The sequence below is a fragment of the Leptonychotes weddellii genome, chromosome 10, assembly GCF_054177405.1.
Source record: "Leptonychotes weddellii isolate Sample4059 chromosome 10, ASM5417740v2, whole genome shotgun sequence".
Classification (NCBI taxonomy): domain Eukaryota; kingdom Metazoa; phylum Chordata; class Mammalia; order Carnivora; family Phocidae; genus Leptonychotes; species Leptonychotes weddellii.
This window is the reverse complement of record NC_138378.1, coordinates 29,903,682-29,916,321: the sequence shown is the minus strand read 5'-3', so window position 1 is coordinate 29,916,321 and position 12,640 is coordinate 29,903,682. Positions and strand designations below refer to the sequence as shown.

At 38.4% G+C, this 12,640-nt stretch overlaps 1 protein-coding gene across 1 annotated transcript in view; it reads left to right on the top strand.

The window, feature by feature from the left end:
• The first annotated feature begins 590 nt into the window (after positions 1 to 590).
• The window catches only part of TMX4 (thioredoxin related transmembrane protein 4), a 35,499-nt gene continuing 23,449 nt past the window's right edge, over positions 591 to 12,640 (top strand). Inside the window, exons 1-2 of the mRNA XM_081833213.1 lie at positions 591 to 943; positions 11,824 to 11,939. Coding sequence (XP_081689339.1) covers positions 771 to 943; positions 11,824 to 11,939 — 289 coding nt within the window. The 5' untranslated portion in view covers positions 591 to 770. The remainder of the gene's footprint in view (positions 944 to 11,823; positions 11,940 to 12,640) is intronic.

Genomic DNA, 12,640 nt, shown 5'->3' with positions numbered 1-12,640 from the left:
TACTTTCATTTTAGATCTGACGCACTGTAGCCAAGAGAAGTGCGAGATCCATTTAATTGCAACTGCCAATATTCTTTTATTCACTGACTCGTTTTATGTTAGTACTCATGTTTTAGAAGTTCTTTATGAAATTACAATTATTAAAAAATACAATTGCAGAATCTAGTTTCACTATTATCTCCAATTAGGCAGTGATACTTCAATATACACACGCAGAGAGTATTTACATTTTCCTCTCCCTTTCAGCGAGAGATGGCCAAGCATCCTTCTGTTTTCTCATTGTAAATAGGTTTACTCTGCAGTCCATTGTTACTTTCACTACCATTGAATAGGGGATGAATTTTTAAATTAGTGGCCGTGTTTCTCTTTAGAAATCCCCACGCGCGCCAACCCCCGTACTGGAGCCTGGGCACACGAGGTGCCAGTTCTAACTTAAGCAACATTGGGTCATCTGTTTATTTTCGGGAGCGGGGAAGCGGAGGAAGGGCGTCAGAAAGAAAGGGAGGCCGTTGCCCAGGCAACCGACACCCCGGGCAACGGCAAGGCGAGGCGGGAGGGGGCGTGGCCTCAGCGGGCCCAGGCGGATAAGAGGCGGCGCTGGCTGCCCGCCTCCGAAGCTGGGACTGTTCGTGCGGCCGGGCGGAGGCGGGGCTGCCCGGCACCACCTCCGGCTACCTGGGAAGGCCTGGGCTGGCGGGCTAGCGAGGCCCCGGGCCCGCCGCTTCCTGTCCCCACACCCCCTGCCGAGGAGCCTCCCTCCGCGCCCCAACATGGCGGGCGGGCACTGGGGTCCGCTGCTGACGGCGCTCCTGGCCGCCCGAGTCGCGACGGCGACGGAGGGCGGCCCCGAGCAGGCCGCGCTACCGGAGGAGCGGAGCTGGGTGCGGCCCATGACCGCCTCCAACTGGACGCTGGTGATGGAGGGCGAGTGGATGCTGAAATTGTGAGTGTGCCCGCCCGCCCCGCACGCCACACTGCCCTTGTGGGCGCCGCCCTCCCACAGCCGCGCGGGCGTCTGTGGATCCTGCACTGCCCGTCGGGCTCGACCACTGCTCGCTAGGTGACCTGCGGTGCCGGGGCCGGGCTGCTCATGCTGCGCATGCGCGCCAGGCCCTCCGCGGTGACAGCTGCGGGTGCCGAAGCTTCGCTCTCCACCCCCCCCACCCCATCCCCCTGCCTTGTTAGCCCCCTGCTTTGGGGGAAAGAGTTTTAGGCATGGGGTGAGCAGCTTACCAAGGGAAGGTGGGGTAAATGGAGAAAATCTGTGAAAAAATCGCGTGCTTTTGATATAGGCGTGTACGTAGAGAAGGGCTGCCATTGAATGACATTTACGTATAGTACAAATACGTAGCACGGGCTAGGGCAAGGTATTTGTTGAATGAATAATTTCAGCACGGTGAAGGGCAGACCAGTTTGTGCAAAGTAGTTTGGTTTTCATTTTGAAGACCCCGGGATGTCATTGTGAAAAATAAAACAGGAAGATGGGAGTGTTTTTGAAGTTTTAGAACAAGATTTCAAACAAATGTTGATATTTGTTATCATTTTTAGAGGTAGAGATTTCTGGGTAGATATCTTAATTGTGCTAGTGTAATAAAGAAAAGGACATTCCTAGATTGCCCCTTTTGAACAACAGAAGGTAATTGTGCGTAGTGCCTTTGCTTGAAGGAGACGGGAACAATATAATTTTGAGTTAGGAACAGAGAAGTAGCTTAAAATAACTTCTAGGAAGAAAGTGATCATTTGGAAAAAAGCCTTGAGGTAGACAATGGGCAGATGTCTGAACAGGCTTCAGAGACCATCATGGTGGGCTTGCCCGGGGAAAATGAAGAACCTCTGGAGAAATGATCACTGAGACCTTATCTCTTTAGACTGTAGTTTCAGGTAATATACATACTTGATCACTGCTATTTGCTGATTAATCTTACCTTGAGGACACAGACACACAGAATTGGATCTTTCCTTTCTTTGTCCAAGACCAAATTTTGGTTCTTTCAGTTTAGATTGGAAGCAGATGCCTATGGAGTGAAAACCTCACTTGTGAGATCAGGGCCAAAAGTTACAACTCCCTTAGCAGATTACATTGTTCAGAAAACCATTACCCCTTCAAACATGCATATACCTTTTGGTCACAAAGAAGGGGATTTTTTCGACCTCTGGGTAAAATGCCTTTGGTATCATAATGAGCCAATGAAATGATTAAAGAAATCTGTAGACATGAAAGACTTATTAAACTGCTTAACCACTTTGGATGATGATGAGGTCATTTTCCATTTAAGAGAGAAACTTTTAAGTAAGTGGAGACTTATTCAAGACTGTCATGTTTGTAATAATTGTAAGAATTTTAGACTGCATTTTGTCAGCTAGTACTACGGAAAGTTCTTTTTAAAAATAGGTGCTTACACAATGGAGCTTTCTAGATGTCAATTTTCAGAATAAATCTGACTTTGCGTATGTACATGATGAAGGTCAAAGCAGAAAGGCCTCAACACCTTTATAGCTCCTTTTTGGAATAGCTTTTTTTTTTTTTTAAGTAAAAGAACTAAGCAAACTAAAGGTGAGCGTAAGCCACATTAAGCTCATAAACAGCAACAGCCAACAATTCCTGTGTTTGGACTGTCGACTGTTCAAATTATACTCTTCATAAATGTGCAAGCCCAGACGTGGTAACCAATTGCTTTAAACTTGCCATGCGTCCATTGCATGGAATATGTTTGGGCTGTGATACAAGATGAGATTTGTAACCCAGAAGTAAGCTGCCCTTGAGATCATTTTAGTAGAAGTTCCCTTTTCATCGAGTACACTTCAGAAGAGTTCAATATGAAGGGAGGCTATAAAGGAAAGAGGATTTAAACCATTATATCCAACTTTCTTCTGTATACCAGAACCGAAGTCCTGAAGAAATATTGTGGCTCTTGTCTTTTTGTAATACTCCGTCTCCTCCCTTTGACAGAAACCCAACACTTAAAAAATATAAAGTTCATTATATTCTCTACCAGGATAGGCCTATAAATTTCTAAGAATTAACTCAAATAGCCAATAATTTATCAGATTTTTTTCTTGGTGTATATAACAGAGAAAAGCCAAATGTGTTAATACTAGCTACCATGTCAACCCCTTTTTCAAGTGAACTGATCATAATAAACAGATTGTTAGGGGTCCACAGATGATGCATTTAACTGTGCTACAGAAGCAACTTAGGAGGCTTTCTGATAGTATTAAAATTTTGACATTACTTTGAATGACAGTTCTTTATTTGTTCATTTGCTTATATGCAGCTTCTCTTCAGGGAATTCTTTCTTTCATATCCCACTTCATACAAAGCTCCTACAATACAATTCCTGGTCATATTGGGATTGATAATTTAACTTATTTTTAAGGACCTAGCAGTGTTTTCTGCTCCTATTGTAAAACCTAATTTGTTATATTTTCTTTGTCTTTAAAGCAGTCAATTTTTTTGGCAACTTGCAATTGAATTTTCAGTTTTTTAAAAAGATTTATTTATTTATTTTAGAGAGAGAGAGAGGGTGTGCATGTGGGGGAGGGGCAGAGGGAGAGAATATTTGAGCAGACTCCCCACTGAGTGTGGAGCCCAATTCCTGGCTCTATCTCAGCACCCTGAGATCATGACCTGAGCCCAAACCAAGAGTCAGTCGTTCAACCAACTGAGCCACGAGGTGCCCCTGAATTTTCAGTTTTAAAAAAAGCACTTCTCTGTTAAGGAGAAATATCAGTTAAAAATATATTTGTAGTAATTCACCATTTCAATTCTGAACCTTTTTTAAAATCTGAAAAATTATCCCATTACCATTTACATTTTCATTAATGCTTATTGTATATTCAGTTTTTCTCTTCTTGTTTGCTTTTGTACGTTGTTTTATAATTTTATGCCCATTTCTGCCATGTCTCTAAAATTGGCTTACTGTGCTTTTCTCATCTTAACCTCTGATGAAAAGTTTCCCCTTTCTCAGGGTTAGAAAAGATTATATAATCTTTAAAATATCTTCTGATGTTTTCTTTTCTCTATTTCCATTGTTTTGTACTAGCCTTCATTCCATTACTTTGTAACCTTTTGCTATTTTAAATTTTTTTGGTTCCCATTGTATCAGTCCTTGAGAATACTACTTTTGTTCTTTTGACAAACAACAGCATGCATTCTATATACTTTTCTGGTGTTTTTTTTTTTCCCCAGAGAAAAAAGTAACTATCCAAGCTGCTTAATTTTGACCTGCCTACTTTTAAAGTGATATCCAGAGACAAAGTATGTCTTTAGGTTAATTTACCTTTGTAAAGCGTATAGATCTTTATAAAACCCTACCTTTTCTGACTTTGTTCTTGGGACGATCATGTTTCAAAATTGAAAACAGTCACAGTGATAGAGGGAAGTCTCATTTATTTCCCTAGGACCTCTAAGTTTTAGTAATTTTTCCCCCCAAATCCTTCTTATTCCTGAAGAGAACATCTTCAACATCATCGCCTTAGCTTGTCCCTGTCAATTATCATTTTTTTTGCAGTTTAATAGATTATCTTGATGTGCTGATTGAATGTTTAAGAGGTAGTCATTAAATGCTTATTATGTTTCAAGTTTAGAGTTAGGGATCTGGGAAGATGAAAATGAACGAGCTACATTCTTTGCTTTCTAGGGACTGTCAGTCTCCTGTGCTCTGAAGGAAATAAGTAGCAGACATAGCACTCATTTATTTAGCAAATGTTTACTGAATGCTTCTTCTCTTTCAGGCATTCAGCAGTGGTTCTCATCAGGCACTATTGGCATCTTGGTTTGGACAGTTCTTTGATATGTGGGGATGGCCTGCCCATTGCTGAACCTTAAGTATTGCTGCCCCTGCCCATTACATTCTAGTATTCATGTGACACCAAAAAAATTTAGCAATCCCCATCTCTTATGCATATTTCCAAGTGTCTCTGATTGAAAACCACTGCCCTGGGTACTGTTATGGGTATTTAAAAACATACAAAAAATAGCTCATAAGTGAACTATATATAAGTATATGATTTCAGACTGTTTCCACAAGGGCCATCCACATCACCTCCATGATCCTCATCATCTCAGTCACAGTAAACCGTTACATTGTTTATGTCACATGTCCTCTTATTCATCAATGCTCTCTTATTTGATCATCCCAGCAATCAGGTGCAGAACTTTCATTCTCATTCTCATTTCCTAGAGGAGATTAAAACGAAAAGGTTAAAGCTTTGGGCAAGGCCAGTAATAAGTGGTTGTCAAGGCCAGAACTATAATGCAGGCCTGAGCTTTGCAGTTCCTGATGCAAGCCTAGAATAGTTGGGTAGTGGGGGAGCCTGGTTTATTCAGGCTTAGGCTATCAGCTAGCCAGCACCATGAGCCACCTGAAAGAAAGTCTTTTCTTTGAAGCCTGTGGGATTCAGAAGCCCACCCATAGTTTTATCATCTGTAGAATCTCCAAATGAAGAGCATTATTGCTATATCCTCATTCCTGACACTCTTCACCACTCAAACAGGTGCTCTGTCTTCTGTGCACACAAACCACCCAGGAAAATTCTCACTTTGTCTTGTTTGTATCTATCATGGCCCTTATCACAACTTGTAATTATAAATTAATTTTTTATGCTTCTACACTAGGTTTTTGTCTAATTCCTCTTCTAGACAATCAGCTTTTCAGTAGAGAACGAAAGTCTTTCTTCTTTCTATTTGTCTCCAGAGCCTTGATAACAAGTACTAAGTGTTCAATAAATACTTTGACTAAGTGAATGAATAATAGACTAGTTGTTCCTTTAATGAAGAGCTTCCTCATGTACATCACTGAAGGAAACATCTATCTGTATATATTTTTGTAGGTACTAAGGATAGTCACTGTCATCTCCCATTTGTTCATTAATGTAATAAATATTTACTGTGGCCTAGGACCTGCCAGGCTCTGTTCTGTACAATGTTCTGTACAGTACAAGGGCAGTACAGCGGAGATCACTGCCTCCATGGAGTCTTCATTCTAAAGAAAGTAGTGAATTCCATTTTCTCTAGCAGGTATCATGGTTTTTGTGGAGTTGTCAAGTTTTATTTTTCCTCTACATTTTATGACAAAATGTCCTAGAAATGATCTTCTAAAGAAATAAAATCAAACATAAGCCTTCCAACTCTTGGATCATTAAGAGTTTTTCCGTATTTTCCAGAGAGAGGAATAGCACTTGATGTAGATCATCTGTTGACATTTTGATTTAGTTTCATGTATTAAGTCATAGAAAGATGATACCTCTTTCATCCTCATTGTCACATATTCTTTTGAGCACTTTGGTCAAAGTAAGTTCTAAGTGAAAATTGACCGTATCAGTCATTGTCCATCTCTGTTCTGCAAGGATAAGAAAAGAGAATGTACAGGAGTGTGCACTCTCTCCTGAAGAGAGTGTGTGAAATTTGAGCCAAGATAGAAGAAGAAAAATTGTCCATTATTGGGGAATAAAAATGTATTTTTAGTAAAATTTTATTTCTAGGAAATGTTTTTAAGTAACTCCTTTCTTGTACACTTAATGAAATCTCATACCAAATTCAGTTGGTTTATGCAAAGTAATCAAGGGCTTTCAACCACCTTGCATATAGCAGAAACTAAGTATAATATATGCATAAATATGGACATGGATGACAAAAACATGCTTTTGAATTTTGTTTCCCAGAAGTGGTTAAAAACACTGGACTGATATCCAAGTTGATGTAATTTAACAGTTTTTTAGCTACCTGGAATGTATTTCAAATGTCTTTTTGAAGCTTACTAACTTTATATACCACTGATGCCTGGGAAAAGTTTAAATAGAAAAGATACTATTGTATAGTTTTCAAGACTATAAAGCTTCTAGTTCCTCTCGGAGGCTCTTAAATGAAAAAAGGATTAATTTGAATGTAAAAGGCAAAGTTATGGCAGGTCAACTCTTTTATAGTTCTTAGAAGGCTGACATTATGAACTAGTCTTAAATAATATAAATGAAGATCATATTCAGTCCTTTCTAATGATTTTTGTCATGCATACGTGCATAAAAATTATATTTATATCTACATACATACACACAGAGAGAGAGAGACAGAGTGTGCAGGAGTACATGAAAGTCATGAGTTTCCTCATTTGTATTCCTTTAGCCCCTGAAGGTATTTTCCTTTAGTAGGTTCTAAATCACTGTCTAAATCACAGTCGTTTAGGTCCAAAAGAATACTAATAATTTAAAAAACTGAAACAACAGTGGACCATTTCCCATACCAGAGACTCAGAGCTGACTTATTTCTACCACCAAAAGAACACACTAAGTTAGTGAATGATGTTTGTGCACTCCCAACACAAATAGCTCTGAATAAATCTCAGAAATAATAGCATTCATAGTCTCCACTGGGTGGCAGCTACATAAAAAAAATGGAATATCTAAAGTGACCTCAGTGGCATTTTTATATCTTGAGATCAGTATCACCAAAATCCCAATTTATATAATGGCCTGTCTAGAGATTAGGGACTGGGATTTTAAAAAATAAAAGATGAAATTTGCATGATTTAATAATTACTGATGTAGGGCGCCTGGGTGGCTCAGCTGGTTAAGCGACTGCCTTCGGCTCAGGTCATGATCCTGGAGTTCTTGGATCGAGTCCCACATCAGGCTCCCTGCTCAGCAGGGAGTCTGCTTCTCCCTCTGACCGTCCTCTCGCTCATGCTCTCTGTCTCTCATTCTCTCTCTCGCAAATAAATAAAATCTTAAAAAAAAAATAATAATTACTGATGTAGTAAATATGTCTTTGAGTTAAATGCAAAGGCACAGGCCTAGGGAAACAAAGCAAAAAGGATCTAGAATTTGTTTAATTGAACTGCAAGATTTCTTCCTTATTTTTGGTAATTTCTTCCTTCTGTGGTTCTCTCTCTCAATGTTGGGTCTTACTTTCCTTGGAAGTTTTATCACATGGATACCTCCATCTGGGTTCTTGTTCTGTGTGGTCTTAGGTGACCTTAAGCAAGGTCCTTTAAACCTACCTTGTCTGTTTGACAGTGATGTTGTAAGGTTCAGATGAGCTCTAATGCATCATAAAAGTGTTTTGGAAATATACTGCTTGCAGTATATTACAAATGTAATTGGTATTGTTCTTAATATGTGCCTGCTTTATATAAGTCATCTAATCTCCCAATAACCTTCTAAGGTAGCTGCTGTTAGTCCCATTTTGCAGTTGAGGAAGCTGAGGCATGGAGCGATTACTAACCTGCCCAAAGTCACATGGTTAATTTGTGGTTGGTCTTGTTGAGTCCTTTGGCAGAACTCTTATCTAATACACTGAAATGCCCATTGAAGTACTAAATAATAAAATGTTCTCTTTTTCCCTAAAGTTTACCAAACAACTGCTTGTCCCAGTATCATCTGCCATATGGATATTTTTAAAATATGTAAAAAATGAATTTCTCAAAGACTATAGTTTTCTTTAAAGTTTGTTCATTTACTTATTCAGCACATATTTATTGAGCACTTACTGTACCAGGGATATACTTTGCCCTGGAAATGTAGAGATACATGTGTTTAAATCAGCCATGGTCAAAGATGTCAGCAGACTGTTCCTGGTCAATGTTCTCTGGTCCATATCTCTGGTGTCTCAGGGATTGGACAGTGAGCTGTAATGAGAAGATTAATGACTTTTTTTAGAATTATCTTGGAATTGGCTATACTAGACCCTTTTAGAGATGGATGAACAGTCCTTAGGATGAACAAATGTGCTTAAGTCTGGCTGTTTCTGGGGCCTGGCTGGAGAGAGAAATGCATGCCTTGCTTTGGGTGTCCTTTCTCTCCTGGGCTGTGCCCAATCTCAATACTTGTCTCAAAGTACATGCAACTCCCCATCATGTTGACTTTTTAACCCCCCATACCCTTTCATAATGTGAAAGATCAAAATATTGCCCTATTTCAGAAATGTTTGTTATTGTTGTTTTTCAGGAAAGTTGGTTTGTATGCATCATTGCCTTGAGTGTTACATGGCACTTACAGACATGCTTCTGCTTAGGTCAAGATAAAAGGGTTCGTAAATGATGACCTGACAGCACCTTTGAGCCTAAATCTTTTTATAGAATTTGATCATTTAACATTTTTCCCCTTTATTTCCTTTCCTAAGACATTTTTTTTTCCTGTGTATGTTTGTTTTATTCTTTTGGCAGACATTCTTTCCTACCTCTTTTTCCCCTCACCCCTTTCTTCTCTTAATGTAGAAATAATAGATGCCACATTTTGTAAAAATAATTCAGGAATGGAAAATAAATTGGGGGGAATTAACATTTAATGCTGAGCCTGCCCATCCAGAACTTGTTGGCTCTTTCCATTTCATCAAATCTTTAAGAAAAATATATTTGATCATTATGTTGTACCTAAAACTTATGTAATGTTATATGTCAGTTATACCTCAATAAAAAAACAAAAACAAAAACTATTAGGAAAATTTCAAACATAAACAAAAATAGTAGTATAATGAACTCCCATCATCCATCATCCAGATTCAGTAGTTGTATCAACATATTGCCAATCGTGGTTCATCCATGTCTCCTGCCTTCTACCCCTGGGTGGCATAATTTACACACTATAAAATTCACCCGTTGTACATACACCATTCAGTGATATCAAGTCTTTTAAAAGTATCTATTGCATTTATTCCCTCAGCATTTTGACTTAAGTTGAGGGTTTTGTTAAAATATAATTTAAACAGATTTAAGCAGATTTTAAAAATATCATGTCTAGTTGATGGCATCCTGAAATATTATTCAAAGTGTCTGGTGATGTTTTTTTCCGGAGTATCCTGTCCTATTTTGTGAGCATTGATTAATTAATTTTATTTACTGATTTTTTTCTTCTGGGTATTATTAAGCAAAACAGAATGTCTCTTCATTTGTATTCATATATTTTTGTGACATTGTTCTGTAAATGTTAATTTTACTTTTAATTGTGTCTTATGTTAGTATTTTAAAATCGATTTCCAGTGTATGTTATTGTTTGTTCACAGTATTTTATGTTAAGCATAGCTCTACCAACTCTTTAAGTCTCCATAAGGCATATTTGATCTCAATTCCTCCCAATTTCAAATAATATCTTCCTTTCTGCATTAGTTTCCTTGTACTACTGCAAATTACCACAAACTTAGTAGCTTAAAACAGTGGCAATTTATTCTCTCACAATTCTGGAGACCCAACTTCCAAAATCACCATGTTGGCAAAGTTGGCTCTCTCTGGAGGCTCTAGGAGAGTGTCTGTTCCATGCCTTTCCAGCAGTTCTTGGCATTCTTTGGCCTGTAGCTACAGACCACCCATCTCTGACTGCATCTTCACATGGCCTTCCTCCTGTGTCTCTGTGTCACACTTTGCTCTTCTTTCTTTTATGAGAACCTACTCTAAATCCAGGATAATCTCACATCAAGATCCTTACTTTAATTATATGTGTAAAGACCCTTATTCCAAATAAGATCATATGCACAGGTATGAGGGGTTAAGACTCTTTAAGAGATGCTGTTCAATCCACTATACTTTCTAAACAGCAGTTTTCTCTGGATTCCTATTTTAACATCTGCATGTGAAATCCTGGAGCACATTAAAGCTTTATGGCCCATTTATGATGTTTTCTAGCATCATGGGAGGCAAAGTGAGGCCATTAGCGTACTGCCAGGAGGACAGTACAGCCTTCCAGTTTGCTTCCGTCTTATCCTTCCCTGATCCATTTTCCGCAGAGCTGCCAGATGACTTTTCCAAAAATGTAAATCTGATCATGATTTTTACTTTTTTTAAGGTATCAGTCATGGAGCTTGGAATAAAGTCCTAACTCCTTATATAACATTTTTAAAGGCTGTGAATGATGTTTTCATCCTGTCCTGTCAATACTCTGTCTTCACACTTCCTGTTCTCTCTGCTTGGGTTAGAACATTCCTTGACCCTCTCTGGCTGTTACTCGTACTTTAGATCTTAGCACAGATGCTCCTTTCTCTGTGGGCCCTTCTGAGATCATCCAGCTTCTGAGTGTCCCATAGCATCTGTTCCACATTCTCAGTCATGGCATTTGCCACATGGATTGTCATTACCCCCCGGGCTTACCTCTTTTCATCTGTAGATAATAGAAGCCACAAGGAGGAAGGAGGCATCATGTCTGTCTTGTTCACAGCGGTAGCCTCAGTTTTTAGCATGGTGCTTAGATCATGTTTATTGAATGAAAAAAGCAATCTAAAACAGCAGAGTTCTGGTTGAAGGCCCAAGTATTTATTTCTAACCCCTCTTCTACTTAAGAAAGTGTCTGTGGAGCAGGCTTAGCCTGTAGCTTCTACTTTCTTCAAATGGGTCAGAACTACCACATATCTTTGGAAATGACTTGCATTTTGGGGCACCCAATAGGAATACATTTTCTGGTCTCTACTCATCAGATCTCACTTTGATGAATCTGAAACTAGTTTGGCTAGTTTAAAGGCACCCTTGTGAAAATTATCCACCTTTAGTGGGATACTCAAAGCCTTTTCACCCTCAAAAATCAAAAGCTTTCTGGTAAATAGTAAAATTTGGGTCCATTGTAAGAATAACACTGAAATAAGATACTTTATATATTACAATAATTTGTGAAAATCTTCTTAAACTTTAGCTATTTTTTCCCCAGGGAATTGATATTCATACATTAAATTCTAGGAGGGGGGAATATGCTTCTGTTTTTCTATATCAAACAACTTTGGAAAAGCTTGCTTTTGTTTTTCCCTTTAGTTAAGAATTTGTTTTTTAAATTTAAATGCTCTATTTTTCTAGTTTGTTTTATAGATTTTTTTTCATATGTTTATATTGACTAGCTATTTTTCTTTTACAGTTACGCTCCTTGGTGTCCATCCTGCCAGCAGACTGATTCAGAATGGGAGACATTTGCAAAGAATGGTGAAATACTTCAGATCAGTGTGGGAAAAGTAGATGTCATTCAAGAACCAGGTACTGTACATGTTGAACATTAAATGCAAAAGTTTGTTACTTTTTATTTTGAGTTTTTTCAAGCATATAGAAAAGTTGAAAGACTAGGATATTGAGTACCCATGAACTGACCACCTAGAATCAACAGATAACATTTTAGCATGTCTGGGAATGTCTATGTATGTTTGTGTTTACATATATATGTATATATATATTTATATTGTTATTATTAATTTGCTGAATCATTTGAAAATCAGTCATAGACCCCATTATACTTACCCATCAATACTTCAGCATATTAAAATCTTTCTAATTATTTCCCATGTTTTTTATAGTTTTTTGAACCAGGATCTAATCAAGGTTCACCAACTGAATTTAGTAGTTACATCTTTTTAGTTTCCCTCGACCTAGAAGATATTCCCCCCATGTTTTTCATGACATTGACACTCTGAGGAGAACAGGCCAGGGATTTGGCTAGGTGTTTCTTTGTGGTAACATTTAATTTATTCTTGTAACTTGAATTTTGGTCTAGAAGCATGATTCAGGTTAAATGCTTATGGCAAGAGTACTTTATAGGTGATCCTGTGACTTAAATTGTATTCCATCAGAAGACACATATTATCACCATTAATGCTGTTGAGTTTGAGCACTTGGTTAAGGTGATGACAACAAACATCTCTATTATAAAGAAAAGACCCCATTTGTGATTAGGACATAATCTA